General features: G+C 41.4%; 1 protein-coding gene across 1 annotated transcript; it reads right to left on the bottom strand.

Annotated features, from left to right (window-relative positions):
- Positions 1–992: 992 nt before the first annotated feature.
- Positions 993–16,702, bottom strand: LOC137261536 (cytochrome P450 3A8-like). Its single transcript, XM_067799296.1, has 13 exons — positions 16,472–16,702; positions 12,936–13,032; positions 12,073–12,125; positions 11,763–11,859; positions 11,228–11,347; positions 10,593–10,681; positions 9,913–10,061; positions 6,766–6,890; positions 6,190–6,307; positions 5,169–5,326; positions 4,218–4,444; positions 2,426–2,588; positions 993–1,777 (listed from the first exon to the last, which is right to left on the bottom strand). Exons 1-13 carry the CDS (start codon positions 16,543–16,545, stop codon positions 1,700–1,702), a joined length of 1,548 nt encoding a protein of 515 aa, XP_067655397.1. The 5' UTR covers positions 16,546–16,702; the 3' UTR covers positions 993–1,699.
- Positions 16,703–17,243: the final 541 nt, after the last annotated feature.

The following is a 17,243-nucleotide window of genomic DNA, read 5'->3' as shown; positions in this document are numbered from 1 at the left end:
AATGATAAACATGTGTACTGTATATATTTATGTGACAATTTTGTACAATGATAAAATGTGCAATTCATCGGTCCGTTTCTGAATCAAACGGACTGTAATGGGTTATCATCCTCTTCCCCATCACCAGATATCAGCAAAGATACTTGAAACCAATGTAAGGAAGTCCGCTTATTTGATTTCTCCCTTAAAGAACGTATTACTAACGTTCCTTTTTGTATGACAATCGACTCACCCAAATTCAAGCCGTGAAGTTTAGTCGCCGCGGATTTGACCGGCATAGCGTTTTCCACGCACTTTGCTAATCGAGAGGCGTGAGACGAAGAATTGTCATGTAAAATCATAAATCCTCAACATCTCTCACGCTGTACTCGCATGTATACCCCAGTATGCTTCAAGGACTTGTTGCTTTCGAACTAGTTGATCTACTTGAGTAAAATAACTGGAAATTCTGATGGTGAACACTGCCCAACAACACTCCGAAGATTAAATAGTGTCCCCAGTCTAGAGGTTATGTGCCCCTACTTTTTGACCAGCCCTCGTAATTGTTCATAATCATGCTGCTATTCCCATTTTGGAAAAGGCCTGACTTGCAAGCATTTATGTGGAAAAACTGAACGGAAGCAGACAGGTTAGGGCCGACCTGTGCTGTCTACGCCATTGCCCGCGAGATTACTATGGTGTCATTATATCACTAGACAAGATGATTTTCCTTTTCAGCTCTAATTGGTTTTCGCTAGGCATTGTCCTATATGCAGGGATTAAGATTACCGTGTGTATTTGTCTCGTACACGGAGTCGGAAATACGTTTTTGTTTGTTTTTTGTTGCGATGTTACAAACTTTTTGTTCAGTTTTAATTACGGAAAGTGACTTACAGACAGCTTTTGTCTCTATGACAACTTTTGTTTTCGTTAGTATTCTCTTTTAAGTAAAACTAATGGAAGAGAAGCAGAAATACGGAGAGATAAACAGTTACAAACAACAACATTGTTCCTGATCAGTAATATGAACAAAACTTTATTCCAGACCTGGAGACGCCAGAAGGTTCATGTCTTGCACACACGGAGACGCTGCCCGAAAACACACCACGTCAGCAGCTGTCAATTTAACCCAAACACCTTTCATATCTGCTTTGAACATACAGTGATTGAGTTTCTTTTTACGTGGCATATTGCAGCTATATGGCGGCAGTCTGTAAATAATCGAGTCTGGACCAGACAATCCCATGATCAGCATGAGCATCGGTCTGTGCAAACTGATGACATGTGTCAAACAAGTCAATCAGCCAGACCACCCGATCCCGTTAGTCGCCTCTTACGACAAGCTGGGTTACTGAAGGCCAATATTTTAGCCTGAACCTTCACGGGTACTTTGAACATAGACCAAATACTCCCGCTAGTTTTGTAACTTTGGTTATTCGCTATCCGGTCGCTTGTATTATACTCAGTGTCAGCATCTGACATGAACCGAAACTTTACAAACGCTGTTGATCACTGGATTGTCTGGTCTAGATTCAATTATTTACAGACCGCGGGTATACAGATGATATATTGCTGAGTGCGGCGTAAAACAACACACCTTAACAACCAACAAACGGATAGAACGCTATTTCTAGGTACATGAGTGGAATGTTTATCTATATTGATATGCCTTGGTTATTGTTTTATTCACAAATGAAGGACATTGCATGAAACAACGATATTATTTTCTTGACTGGAGTTTGAGCCATATTCCTTTCTCTGGTTGTAGCAGAGTGGACTTCCGGAACGTCAACGGTACCTGCAACGTTGTCATGTCCACATTAAACACGCTAGTATCCAGTGAGTCTGGTTATAAGGCGTCTTTAACAATATGCCAACAATATCACGGTGTGTGTGTGTGTGTGTGTGTGTGTGTGTGTGTGTGTGTGTGTGTGTGTGTGCTGGGAGAGAGAGAGAGAGAGAGAGAAATGAGCTTCACACGTAGTACCCATGTAGAGAATCGATCCCTGATCTACGGCGTGACGAGCGAACGCTTTAACCACTGAGTTACCTCATCACCATCGCTTGCAGCGAGAACCTTCTTTGAAACCGGCGACTTTTACGCGGGCCAGTAAAAGCTATTAAGGCTGGTGTTTGCCATGCGCAGGACAAGAAGGTAAGTTTATGGCTTATTCTCGTCATTGCTACAACCCGTGAAGATCCGGCTTAGTCCTGATCTTCAGTAACCCATGCTTGTCGTAAAAAGCGACTAACGGGAACGGGTAGTCAGGTTCGCTGACTTGTTTGACACATGTCACTGTATCCCCATTATGTAGATCGAGACTCATTATGATCACTGGTTTGTCTGGTCAAGACTCGATTATGTACAGACCGCCGCCATGTAGCTGGATTATTGCCGAGAGTGGCGTAAAACTAAATTCCCTCAGTCACTATCATTACTAAATACCTGCGTTTGTTCAGATCGGACAAACTTGAAATGTTGTAGCATTCTGGCTAGTCCCATCTTGGTCTCCACCATGGCCATCCTCATTCCAATGCAGCTCCGTGGACCCATCCCGAACGGCATGAAGTCGTACTGGCTAAGACGGGACTTGTTCTCAGCGCTGAACCTGGTGGTTAGCGGATGGTGTTGAACACCGTAAATGTCCATGTGGAAACGATAACAAACGAGATGGATGGATGGAGGAAGGGATGGGTGGATATATCAATGATTGGATGGATTACGTATCATCAGGCGGGGTATCCCCTTAATATCTTGAAATATACTGAGAGAAAAAATAAGGGGAACACCACTTCATGGCAGTGTTCCTTAAATTATTCTCAGATTTTCTTCCAAAGCGCTATTCAAAGCTGGTGACGAGAACTGGAAACTATTAAAGGAACACTTGAATTATCCTGTGTTCCTTTATTTATTTCTCTTAGTATATTATATGAACAATCTAAAGATAAGATTGCATGCCATATCATGGAGGGTTTCCCGAATGAGCGAGACATTCACTTTGGGCCTTTTCCCCAGACAATATGGCATGCAATGATACAACTAGAGTATTGTTATAAACGATGCTACAACTAACTCGATTTCTCACTAATTTGAGATTATCTTAAATAATGTATTACATGTGTATGTCAAATCTGAATGGATATTCAAAAACCTGGATAATTGTGTATCGAGGTTTAAAAAGCATACTTGTCTTTTCGGAGTAAATACTATCGATCAAAAGTTTAGACTCACTAGTGTAAATGTAGCCATTTCCTCCAGTCAACTGTCCTAAACTAGACTTTGCAGAATATTCCATACTATTTCAGGGCACTGTTTACACATGAACTGATGAACTGATGAATTCGTAACGTTGGCAAGAGTTACTGTCATGAGTTCAGTAAATGATGAAATCAGCGAAAATTGGCAAATTCATAACAAAACTTTACACCAAAACGCAGCTGTTCGCATGCACGATATTTGTACATGCTTCTTACCGTTTGATGCCAGATTCTCGTGCAATTCATCTGCCTGAACCCTGCATTTGGTGTTGCTCAGCAGAAATTAATGTTGTGCTGAGCTTTCTTACAAAAGTAAGAGAAAACCTGATCAACTAAAACTTGAAACTTACCTTTGACCTAAAGAATGAACTAAACTTGACAACTATTATAAGTGATATAACTGGATGATTTATAAGAAACTGATCCTCTTAAAGTGAAGAAAATGAACTATGGAAACAAACCTTTAAACGCGCTAATGCAAAGTCAACACATTCATTCTGAATCTAAATGCCTAAACACGAATGAGAACGTACACCATCAACGAACGAATAGCAACGAACAGGCACTGGTCAGTGTATAGTTTACCACCCCAGACTACCTTGCATTTCACGTCCACTCATACTCAACTCTGGATATATTCATGCAATACGGTCAGTTTTGCAAAAGGTGTGTTTAGGTGAGCAGTTTTAATTGGAAACCCAAAATTGCCTTCAGAACATTTGGTTTCCATAAGTTATTGGAGAAATTGTACAAGGTGGAAGCTGTCAAAACCGGCATCTGTCCGATCCAGCAAGTTGTGAACTCTGGCTTAAAATCTCAGTCCCGTCTGTGCCTTGTACAATCATCAGCTGTACAATCCGGCATATTGTCTAAATCGGATTATTTCTTCAGTCACAGTGAATGCCGGTTTAGGCAGCTTCCACTGTATATAAGGCTAAACTTTCGATGGGTAGTATATATATTTCGTAAAACCTCGTTACCTCTCTGGCTGGAAAATGTCCGGATCTGGAAACACATTCGGGTCCCGGTTCATTGCAAACACTGGCGCGATCACCATGGTATTCTTTGGAATACAGACGCCATTGATGACAATGTCGTCTGCTGCTTCCCGCTCAAACCTGACAGCTGGAGGGTAGAGGCGCAGAGATTCCAGCACGCACATCTCTAGTTGTTGCAACTTACCCACGTTGTCATATGTGGGGAGAGTCTGCGAAAGCGCGAAGAAGAGCGTTAAATGTCGTCTGCTTTGAGGCTCAGCAAGTCTTTGATAACAAAAGTGTCTCTTTTACGGGTCTGCATGTCCAACCTAGAGCTGTGGTTTTATATGACTTGTTATAAAATGGTTTTCCAATTAGTCTGGGTTGGTAGGGAAGACTACTGGAGTAAGCGTTCGCTAGTCACGCCGGGGATTCGAATTCGATACCTCACATGGTTACAATGTGAGAAGCCTATGTCTAGTGCCCCCGCCATGATATTTCTAGAAGACTGCGTAAACTCACTCAGTCTAGTTAGCATGATTCTGGTTACTTTCTGTCTGTTCCAAGTCTCCTCCACCAGCGGTTTGGTGAAATGGAAAGAGGATGCATTTACGCCGCCTTTTCAAATCCTTTCCAGATACTGCACACAAAAGGTTTTACACATTGTACCAGTGTAAGGAATGAAACTCAGGCCTCGACCTGACTGGCCAACACAGGTTACTAAGCAGAGTCTAATTTATCTGGACAACAACAATATTTTGTGGCCTACGACAGTTGTAAGATACCTTGATTTTAATATATCATGTGTATGTATGGTAGTACGGAAGTGTCCTAGTGCCACAGTCTGAAATGTTCATCTCCTAATTGGGACTTAGCTATCACCTAATCAGGAGATACTATGAGATAAACAAAGTTCCCGCTGTGACACTAGGACTCTTCCGTATGTATGCATACCTCTCCAAGTATCTCGTCTATCTCCATGGCAACCCGTTCCTGCCAATGGGGGTGAAGGGCAAGGTTGTACGCTACGAAGGACATGGTGCTCGAGGTAGTCTCGTGGCCGGCCAGGAAGAATGTCACCGAATGAGCCAGGATCTCCGTGGATGTCAGTCCTGCACGGAAGGACCATCAACAACGTCAGCAATATTCGCACCTACACATGACATTAGATAACCAAGTCTGGACCAAACAGTTCCCTGACGGCATCATAAACGATCTATGCGACTGAAATACGATGACATGTGTCAACCAAGCCAACGAGCCTGTCCACCCGATACCGTTAGTCGTCTCTTTCGACACGTATGGACTGCTGAAGACCAATTTGTAACCCGGATGTTCATGGTTAGGTTTTGGTTAAGGAGATTGGTTTGGTTTCGACTACATATAAGGACCACGTTACCTTACCTAGGAATAGGACGGCCCCTGTAACTGATACAGGGTGGTGAGGTAGGCTGGTGTCCGCTCGTCACGCCGTAGGCCTGGTTTCGATTCCCCACATCGGTACAATGTGTGAAAGTCAATTTCTGCTGTTCCCCGCCGTGATATAGCATTAATATTGCTAAAGGTGGTGTACATTTAAACTCACTCAGTCGTGAAGATGACACGACAACTGAACATAGTATGGTAAAATGTTTGTTATTATTTTCGTTGTGGCCGAACAACAATGGTATTAAACTAAACTCTGAGTGGGGTTAACATGAATCATAAGAACTTCATTTAGACCGATCAGAATGCAATATAATTAGTCTCAGTGTTATTCGTTGCACTCCTCTACTGAGTCTAACAAACCCTAGTAGGAGGTCGCGTCGGATAACCTCTGAGCGACCTATGACCGTCCAATCAAACGCGAGACCGCCGAACGGATTTAACCAATCAGACAACAGCTACTGTAAGGCGGGACTGACAATTTCCCCGTCACTGACATTGACCCCTCAACTAAGACTAATTATAGTTAGGGATCCAAACCGCTACAGACCTTTCTTCATCCCCTTAACTTCATACTGGAGACTGCTACTGAGGTCATCCTCTGGCTCAACCGTTCCCGAATCCTCGTGGTGGGCATTTACCATCAACTGTAGCAGATCTGCCCGAGTCTGAAGACACAGATGTCACATGCATGTAATATGGAAACAAATACACATTCTTGTTTGTTTGAGATGGTTGGGTAGCCTAGAGTTTAAGGTGTTTGCTCGTCACGCTGAAGACCCGGGTTCGATTCCCCACAGAGACATATGTGAAGCCCATTTCTGGTGTCCTCCGCAGCGATATTGTTGGTGTATTGCTAAAAGCTCACGCACTCGTCTTGGCTTGTGTGTAGGGTCGGTAGTATGTTCTTGTGGTTAACGCGTTCGCTTGCTGAAAATCTGGGTTCGATTCCCCACATAGCTACAATGTGTAAAGCCCATTTCTGGTGTCTTCAGTTGTGACATTGTTGGAATATTGAAAATGGCGTGAAACCATACTCACTCACTCACTCACCCACAGACAGTAGCAGATACAAACGTACAGTCAAAATTTTATTCAAGGGCTGGGAATTTTACGGTAAGCTTACCTCTTCTCCAGATTGTCTGGCCTTGACAGCATGGTCCACGACCTTGAGGAAAAAGTCCAATGGCTCTTTAGGTGCAACTGACAGGTTGAGCAACTTGAACAGCGGCAGCACGAATGGCACTAAAACTAGAAAGTACATCACCATGTGGACATATACTGAGGGACAAAAGAAACTTACATGTCAGCTTTATATGCTAATAATAGATCCCACAGATGACCTTTTTTTGCTTTTAGTCAGCACTCAAAGAATACTTGTACAAGCTGTCTTTGTTAACACGTTAAAAGATAAAACTATTGCTAATAATCCTCAAGTTATGGTGGATATCTTATAACGTAAGGGACGGTGGGGTAGCCTCTAGGATAAAGCATTGGTCGTCACGATGAAGACCAGGGTTCGATTCCCCACACAGGTACGCAATGTGAAGCCCATTCCTGATTCACAGCCGTGATATTGCTGCATTGCTAACAACGGAGGAAAACTATACTCACTGACTGACCTATTCTCTTAAAAAGCTATTTTTTGAATCAACATATTTGATCTTTTTAATGTCTGAAACACGTCATGTTCTTGTAAAGTCATTTTCACTCCAGTCTCTATTGAACCATTGTGGTTTTACTGGAATACCCTGCCAACGATCTGATTTTCAATAACTGTCGCAGATTGTTATATACATATAGTCCAATTCGACACGCTTTTCTCAGTGTCTTAACTGCATAAGAACAATCTCAGTATAAATTCTGCTGCCCCTCAGTTGATATGTTCAGAAACATTGTCACCAGCATTGACCTGGGTCCTGATTCGTACCGCAACGTCATTCGTAAGCTTACGATAAACTATACGACAGGTCGTAATGTTTACGAACGCTTTGGAGATCGAGATAATGAAAAACAGTTCTTGAATATAGAACTGGTATATTCAGTAAAGACACAAGTTTTTTTATGGATAATTACTTCTTTATAGTGAAGAGTCACGACGTTTCGAAGTACATTCTTACTTCTTCATCAGATGAAGCAGTAAGAATATATCAGATGAAGACGTAAGAATATATCAGATGAAGACGTAAGAATATATCAGATGAAGAAGTAAGAATATATCAGATGAAGACGTAAGAATATATCAGATGAAGAAGTAAGAATATATCAGATGAAGAAGTAAGAATATATCAGATGAAGAAGTAAGAATATATCAGATGAAGACGTAAGAATATATCAGATGAAGAAGTAAGAATATATCAGATGAAGAAGTAAGAATATATCAGATGAAGACGTAAGAATATATCAGATGAAGACGTAAGAATATATCAGATGAAGACGTAAGAATACATCAGATGAAGACGTAAGAATATATCAGATGAAGAAGTAAGAAGACGTAAGAATATATCAGATGAAGACGTAAGAATATATCAGATGAAGACGTAAGAATATATCAGATGAAGAAGTAAGAATATATCAGATGAAGAAGTAAGAATATATCAGATGAAGACGTAAGAATATATCAGATGAAGACGTAAGAATATATCAGATGAAGACGAAAGAATATATCAGATGAAGACGTAAGAATATATCAGATGAAGAAGTAAGAATATATCAGATGAAGACGTAAGAATATATCAGATGAAGAAGTAAGAATATATCAGATGAAGAAGTAAGAATATATCAGATGAAGACGTAGGAATATATCAGATGAAGACGTAAGAATATATCAGATGAAGAAGTAAGAATATATCAGATGAAGACGTAAGAATATATCAGATGAAGAAGTAAGAATATATCAGATGAAGAAGTAAGAATATATCAGATGAAGACGTAAGAATATATCAGATGAAGAAGTAAGAATATATCAGATGAAGAAGTAAGAATACATCAGATGAAGAAGTAAGAATATATCAGATGAAGAAGTAAGAATATATCAGATGAAGACGTAGGAATATATCAGATGAAGACGTAAGAATATATCAGATGAAGAAGTAAGAATATATCAGATGAAGACGTAGGAATATATCAGATGAAGACGTAAGAATATATCAGATGAAGAAGTAAGAATATATCAGATGAAGACGTAAGAATATATCAGATGAAGACGTAAGAATATATCAGATGAAGAAGTAAGAATATACTTCGAAACGTCGTGACTCTTCACTATAAAGAAATTGTCACCCATGAAAAACTCGTGTCATTATGTATATCACTTCTAAATGCCATTCAAAGATTCTGGTATATTCAGTGACAGGAAAGCACCTGTTATAAATGGAGAGCTTAACTGTGTTAATATCCAGATCGTGCTAGGTTAGAACTGGTATATTCAGTGACGGGCAAGCACCTCTGATCTATTGGCCATATGGAGAATTTTACCCTATCAATCCAGGATGTGCTATCTACATTCATCCAACAGTCTAAGTAAACTTATCCTCAGAACTTTTCGTTACACTCCACCACTGAGTCTAACAAAACCTTATGGGATGTCGCGTCAGGTAACCTTTGAGACTGACCAATCGGAACACGGTTTACCAAATCGCGAAAGTGCACATTCGCACAACCCCTATGAACATCTTATCTCGAAAAGGTTCGTAACCGAACGATTCCGAATGCTATTTAGCGTACGATCGCTCCCGGGTGATGCACAAGGCGTACGTACAGCCATGACACTCACAACGGTGAGTAAACAGTCGCTGAAACTAGTGTTTTTGACAATATTCAAGGATGTTATCTTGCAGAAATATTAGCTAATGGTAACCATGCCAACAGAAACCCCAAAACGTATATAATACAGGTCAAATAACTGTGTTATATGCGGATTTTTGTTTATGGGGAGATCTGTGTCAGTGACCTGAATATTTTAAAAGTCCCTCAGATCCCTAAATAGTAGCCTTTGTCGGATTAGTTAAATCTGTTTAACCGTCTCGTACTTGATTGGACCGTCATTGGTTGCTCAAAGGTTACCTGATGCGACCTTCTACCAGGTTTTGTTAGACTAAGTGGTGGAGTGTAACGAAATACACTGAGACCAAGTTTACTTAGACTGATTTATCCAAATAAACGAGGTCGAGTTACGTGAATTCAAACTTAACTGTCTTTCCACACAATGTTATTCTGTAAGAGACATGGCAGTTAGGACGCGTTATTCCTAAACCCCACAGGTAATGCTTACAATAAGACATGAAGAGCAGACCAGCGAATTTTACATTGGTGAGATTCTTGGCGTGTTTGATGAAGCTGTCATCCGGGTTACTCTGGGAGTCGATCTGAAGACCAAACGCTGAGCTTGCAATCACGTCCAGAGTGAAGGCGGAGAAGTGACTAAAACGAAGTAATTTTTAAAACAAAGTTCCAAAGTTTATTTTGTTTGTTGTTTAAGGCCGCGTTTTTCCAGCGATAATGGCGGTCTGTAAATATTGACCCAGGACCAGAAAATCATGTGTCTGGGATCATGAGAATCTGTCTAGACAACTGGGATACTATGCCATATGTCAATCAAGGCAGCGAGACTGTCCACCCGATTCCATTAGTCGTCTCACTCTCTTACAAGCATGTTGCTGAAGACCCATTCTAACCCGGATCTTTACGGGTATAAGAGATTAAGCATATTTACAACTGAAATCGGAAGTAGACATTTTATGGTCAAACGAAAGACTAGATACGGAAGGAATCCATACAAAGGTATCTTACGACGGAGATGGAGATATTTATCACACCGATGATGAAAAACCAACAATCAAATAATGCAGGGGGAATCCGGGTTTTGATCTCAAGATCAGCGGATCCTGCCACGTCGTTCTTCCGGCGGCCTTGTTCAGGTGATCAGGATTAGCGAAATATGAACGTACTCACTCTTTCAGCTCCACTTCACGACCTTCTTTTGCAACTTTCCTTGAGTTGGCCACAAGCGTGTCGCTGCATGTGCTGACCAGTTCACACACCTGGGCGAAGGGTCATGAACAACATGAGACAATGTTTTGTAGCTCTGCGTACTATTCCTACCGGTCATTCTGACAATTCACTTAATATCCTGGTAATGCCTAATTGACTTTTTGTAAATATCCTCGTGTTACAGGTGTGATGGTGTTTAAGAAACATTTGTTTTTCTCATTAATTATTTGAAACAAACATCTGCAAACATCTCACTTCCTCTTGAAAGACAACTCTCAATCAAAAACAAGCCACCATCCTGCTATTATGTACCATATCTATATGACGCAACACAATTCGCTACAGCTCAAGGAAAACATGTATTCACACAATGTTTGATTTCAGGGCAGACTGTTCACGAAAGTGTTGTATACGTGCTACGTCAATGTACGTTGACGTACTGAAGGGTAATCATTGATTGTCCCAATCACACAAAGACGTTATCTCAGTATCACATGGGCTAGTTTTCTCAACCTCTACGCCTATACCGGAAGCCGACACCACGCTGTTGCGCGAAGTCTCCCTTTAACGATAGTAGGTTGACCTTCACCTCTGACCTGTCTGAGTTTAGCTGAACTGAAGGTCGGCGTGAGGATACTCCGAGACCGCTTCCAGTCCTCATCCCTTTGTTGCATGATGCCGTGACTCATCGGATAGCCACTTATGCTTCCAAGAGGCTGCAAGTAAAGCTGAAAAACTGACACAACGAATGTTCAAACTGTCTCCCCTTGGAATACTTGTGGGAAGGTCATCTCCGGCGCATGACGTCATTGATACCCTCCCCGTATCATGAATATAGGACACTTTAATTATGGTCGTGTCCAGGAAGTCGTATGTCAATATCTAACACAGGTTAAGTTTAGTTGCTGTTTAACACCAGCAATATTCCAGCAATCTGTAAATAATCGAATCTGGACCAGACAATCCAGTGATCAACAGCTTGAGCATCTGGGATATGATGTCATGTGTCAACTAAGTCGGCGAGCCTGACCAGCCGATCCCTTAAGTCGCCTCTTACGACAAGCATGGGTTGCTGAAGATTAATTTTAAATCTAATACAAAGTTACAAAAACATCTTTACATCAAACCTACCCGCCTATTCCTGAAGCTGTTGAACTGTTTAACCATTATCTCTTTAAGCATGGCTTTGTCTGCGACCAGCATGCATGGGTGATGGCCCTCGTAGAACCTGGACGTCATACTTAAATTCTTACTATTATAATGTTTGGTAAAATAAAAGCTTTTAAGAAAAACCATCACTATGGTCGCTCAGAGAGAAACTATTACATATCATCTATAAAAGACTTACATTATGTATCATAAATCAAATTTAATTGTATATTTATGATATTCAAAATAGAATTTCAAAATGGCACTGCAGTAAGAGTCTGATAATACATACCCTACAATATCTCCATATTGCCTCAGCCACTGTTGATGGGCCGCATGGAATCCCTTAGAGAAAATAATAACAAACATTTGACCACGTCCCGCTGTAGTATCATATTCATGGGTGAGTGAGCAATATCACGGCGGGGGACACCAGAAATGGGCTTGGCACATTGTACCCATGTGGGGAATCGAACCTGGGTCGTCGGCGTGACGATCGAGCGCTCTAACTACTAGGCTACTCCACTGCCCCTACACAACATGGAGTAAGATCAAAAAGCAGATTCGCAAATGCACTTATCCAGCTTTGGTGTTATTCACTCGACACGTATTTGGAATGAATGTCAGTGAATCTATGTTCATAACATTTTTGTGTAAATTTTGTAAATTGTGAAAATGCAACGTCTTGCAAGATTGTATGGTAGAACAGATACTGATCACATTTCGAAACTTGGCTGTAACCTTGTGAATCTTCCACTACACTAAGGAAGGCGGTCAATAATCGACAGATGAAGCATAGGAGGCGATCCAACCCTGTCCACCCGGTCCCCATTATATTTCTTTGTGTGTTTGTTTGTTTGTTTGTTTAACGCTGCCTCAGCAATAGTTCAGCTATATGGTAGCGGTATGTAAACAATCTGGAACAGACAATCCAGTGATCAACAACATGAGCATTAAGCTACATAACTGTCTACGAGGATATGTGTCAACCATGTCAGAGAGCCTGACCACCATTTGCCGTTGGTCGCCTCTTACATTAACCCGGATCTTCACAGATGTATCCCCACCATAGAGCAGTCCCGTGACAAGGATGAAATACCCTGGCCAACTCTGATCCTACATCCCCACAGAGTGACTGATACTTTAAGCACGCACCTGTTTTGTTTCCGACAGCAGATTACCAAACAAGGGTATAGGTTTAGGACCGGGGATGTTGAGTGATGCAAACAAGTAATAGGGGCGTGTCGCATACCTGTGAAAAAAAACAAACCGACATGAAATTACAAAATTTTAGAAATACCATAAACGTATGTGCAAGAATATGGGCGGTAACCAGTCAAGACAAGACCAAGCGTCTCTGACCCATGAGACTTTATCTTTTATAGAGGCATTCTCCCGCAACGGCAATATTTCTATGGTACTCGTAACATATAAACTGGGTACGATCCAAAATCTGGCAGATAGACCAGGGCATTACAGAAAAATGAATAACATCATTACACATCCGCCTTGTCGTCACTCCGACCACCAGTTAGTCAGAAGACATTTTTGTTTAACCAAATACTTGAAAACTATCGGTTCCTTTCTTTTGAAACGTTTATTTTCATTTAACATGTGATATTCTTCTGTATCCAACAGCTTGGAAACTATTATTCAAACCACAAGTTTGAGATATCCTAATTTCGGGAAGTACATGCACTGTAATGCATTTGTGGTAACTTAAAAAGGACTGTCCTACCTATCACAAGAACGCTATTGGTTGGATTTTTTTCTTTCTATAGACGTGTTGTCTAATACAATAAAGTTCGAAAATCTGGTAAGCCCAACAGCTTGAAAATAATTGGTCAAAACTGATATTTGTATGTTTTTGATTAGTGGAGAACTATATCACGAATTTCGTCTCCTGAAGTCGTGAAAACCAGTGACTTTGCAATGATTTAAAGGATTGGTTTTCTTTGTCAGATTCAGATTTAGTGGTTTTTTGATTACACAGTGCCATTTAGAGAGTAGTCAAATGCAATATATGACATATGTCAAATTTGGGTTTCACTTTCTAAGTAAAGTACAAATTCTAGTACTGATGGGGGAGTCCCATCCGCTGAGCCACCTCGATTTCCACTGAGCGGGTTAGGGGGCTGACATGGTGTGCTGGCGATTAGCAGCTTGACTCTGAGGGTGCCGTATGTTGTGGTTTTTGTGATTACCGGAAAGAAGTGAGTGAGTGAGTTTAGTTTTACGCCGCACTCAGCAATATTCCAGCTATATGGCGGCGGTCTGTAAATAATCGAGTCTGGACCAGACAATCCAGTGATCAACAGCATGAGCATCGATCTGTGCAATTGGGAACCGATGACATGTGTCAAACAAGTCACAAGTCAGCCCTAGTTTATACTGTCTCCAATGCACATGAAAAACGTACAGCTACTTATGAATGTTTTTCTCGCTTTGACAATTTATTCCAAATGTGGGATACTACTGATAATCATTCTGATTGTCTGTTGAAGATGACCCGTGAAGGTCCCGGGGTAGAATAGGCCTTCAACAACCCATGCTTGCCATAAAAGGAGACTATGATTGTCGTAAGAGGCGGCTAATCGTGTGGTCAGGCTCGCTGACTTGGTTGGCACATGTTATCGGTTGCCAACTGCGCAGATAGATGCTCATGTTGTTGGTCACTGGATTGTCTGGTCCAGATTCGATTATTTACAGACCGCCGCCATATAGCTGGAATATTGCTGAGTGTGGCGTAAAATTAAACTCACTCACTCACTCACTCTATTGAAGATAACGACTTTGTTGTTGCTGAAATGACGAAATAGTTTAGACGTAAAGAGGAAATCTCTGAAGCTGTCATGAGTATATATTACAGATGTATAATGTTTGTAAACAAATCGGGTTTGAACCAGACAAGCCAGTGATTGTCACCACGCCATTCGATGACTTTATGAATCACAATGAGAATGTATAGAGATGACACCACAGTGATATCCGTCATAGACATTTGCTAAATCTAGTTATTTGTTCACCTGAAATACATCGGGGTCGTAAGATAAGTCAAATAGGGAATTGGAAATCATTCGTGTCACTGCTGCATCAAATCTGGATATTTCCTCCACATGTCTACCATAAAATTTCCTGAAAACGTCACTGAGGCCTTGAATGTTACTACCTTGATGAAACGACTTCTGGACAAGAGTGGCGTGACGCTCTCATAAACAGAGCACGCTCAGCTGCACCTCAAAAGTTTTGAAATGTTATCACCAAAGGCTGGAGCAGTTGGAACATTGCTTGGCATGAAAGGGAAGTGAGTACAATTTAGACAGGTACAATTTTTACAGTGCAATCAAAATATATGAGTAATTCAACGCTATTGGGGAGCATCTGTGGCCTCTGTGAGTCCGTCAGTCAAGACCAGACCTGCCGTCAGAGACCTTTGCAGGTCTAACAGTCAAGACCATATCAAGCGTCAGAGCCCTATGAAGGGTCCAAGTGAAGACGGCCTACCATCGGAGGCACATGCGGGTCCAACGGTGAAGACCAGACCAAGCGTCAGAGACCCATGAAGGGTCCACCTATCAAGAGAGGACCTACTGTTAGAAACACATGGGGCTCCGTCAGTCAAGACAAAATCAAGCGTCAGAGACCGATGAATGGTGCAGGAGTCAAGACGGGACCTACTGTCAGAGACATATGAGGGCCGTCAAACAAGACAAGACCAAGCGCCAGAGACACGTCTCCGCGCCAATTCAGCTAGCCTGACCACCCAGTCCCGTTAGTTGGTGAGGATCAGTTCTAACCAAAACAACAACGGATTGGTTCTGTACTGAATAAACTTGTTCTTGTGAGAATAAATAAACCATATGTAAATTATTTAATGCATAAAATAGGAAACAAATGTTAATAAAGGTTTGGAAAACTGGACTTAGCTGTTCACGACCAATATATGGTTGTATTTTTAAGCGGTTCCGTTGCTAGATCAAGGTCACACTGCCAAGTGAAATAGAGTTGAATATCACCTCTGTAGGTATTCCAGTCGTACAGCGAATGCATGTACTTGTGAGAGTCAGCACGATCTGGATAAAACTGATTTTATTGTGGAAGTTCAGTTTATTAAGAACATGTTATCCCGCTGGAAAATTGGTGAGGTCGCAACCGAATCCCCAGTTCAAAGACTGTTCAGTTTTTTGTCCGGTGAGATCAAGTTTCTTATGTCGAGTCTCCAGCATGATGACAACACAAACAAAGGGACGTCACTCTGAGGCAGACGTACAGCTGAGCGATCTGACAGGCTGACGGGCTGCGAAATAGGTCGTGTCATTTGTCTTAACGCAACTAATTGTATGTCATATAAAATCATTCAGGTTTGATTTTTTGTTGCTGTTGTTGCAACTAAGCCGGATGTACGAGCTGTTACTACAAGTCGTCACAAGTTGTACCGCGAGAACGCACCTGTATACTTCGATCATGCCCTCGTTTAAAGGTCACTGATACAGGTCAATGTCCGGAAATCATTTCGCAGAAATTCTGCCAAGTGTAAAGCTTAGACTTAACATTCGAACGAATGAACGGCACTCGTTCCGGGCTTCACTTCAGCAACAACAGCAACAACAAGAGCAGTAGTAGTAGCAGTAGTAGTAGCAGCAGCAGCAGCAGCAGCAGTAGTAGTATTAGTAGTAGTAGTTCGTACGTACCAGTAAAAAAGCAGGCCAAGGAGACTGATGAGAACCAACCACAATGGAAGGTCTACGATGCCAAGGATATCCATGATAGCCCTTTACACTACAGAAACATTGCATACGATGTACTCGTCCTTTATATACGACTGAGACAGACCCGAGTTCTCAACTGAGCGCCTGTGTACATATGACCTATATTGTAATGGCAAGGCTAAGTTGCGTCAAGGTTTGGCATGTCAGCGTTGCGTGGTTATCCCGATGGGATCGCTTTATCACGAGGGCAATCTATAGTTCGCTTTCTGATGACCCCCTAAACCTGTTGGGTAGCGCACGTAAAATCTCTAAAGCATGCGCACGAGATCGTCACAGATTGAATACACTTATGGCAACACACATTATGTGTTAACCATCTTTTTTGTAATGTCAAAATGACCACACGTTTTCCACGATTTTTACATACTGCAATTGTATAAAGGTCACGTCAGAGTAGATTACACGAATTTTGCGGCACTCGTTTCAAAATGAGGACTTTCAGATTGAAAACAATGGATTGAAAATAAGGAACTGAGCAAAAGAAATTCTGGAAAGTTTAATAGATAGATGACATTGTTTGTCAGTACTTCCAGTGAGCCGTAGAAACTCGGTGGATGTCTGTCATTCGGAGTCAGTCGTATCGCCCGTAACTGTTGTTCGGAATGTCCCACGTTAACCTTTGTCGATTGATAAAAAAACACATTCGGACGTTCTGTTTAAGCGAGACTCTGACAGATCAGATGAAAGGTCGTTC

The sequence above is a fragment of the Haliotis asinina genome, chromosome 14, assembly GCF_037392515.1.
Source record: "Haliotis asinina isolate JCU_RB_2024 chromosome 14, JCU_Hal_asi_v2, whole genome shotgun sequence".
In the NCBI taxonomy this organism is placed as follows: Eukaryota; Metazoa; Mollusca; class Gastropoda; order Lepetellida; family Haliotidae; genus Haliotis; species Haliotis asinina.
This window is presented reverse-complemented; position numbering and strand designations above follow the sequence as displayed.

Excerpts from the sequence above, each read along its gene's own strand:
- LOC137261536 (XM_067799296.1), bottom strand. The coding sequence starts at position 16,545 with ATGGATATCCTTGGCATCGTAGACCTTCCATTGTGGTTGGTTCTCATC. Across the intron at positions 4,445-5,168 it reads TAGACGAGATACTTGGAGAG|ACTCTCCCCACATATGACAA; the intron begins GTATGCATACAT and ends GCGCTTTCGCAG. Across the intron at positions 2,589-4,217 it reads GACATTTTCCAGCCAGAGAG|GTTCAGCGCTGAGAACAAGT; the intron begins GTAACGAGGTTT and ends GCTAACCACCAG.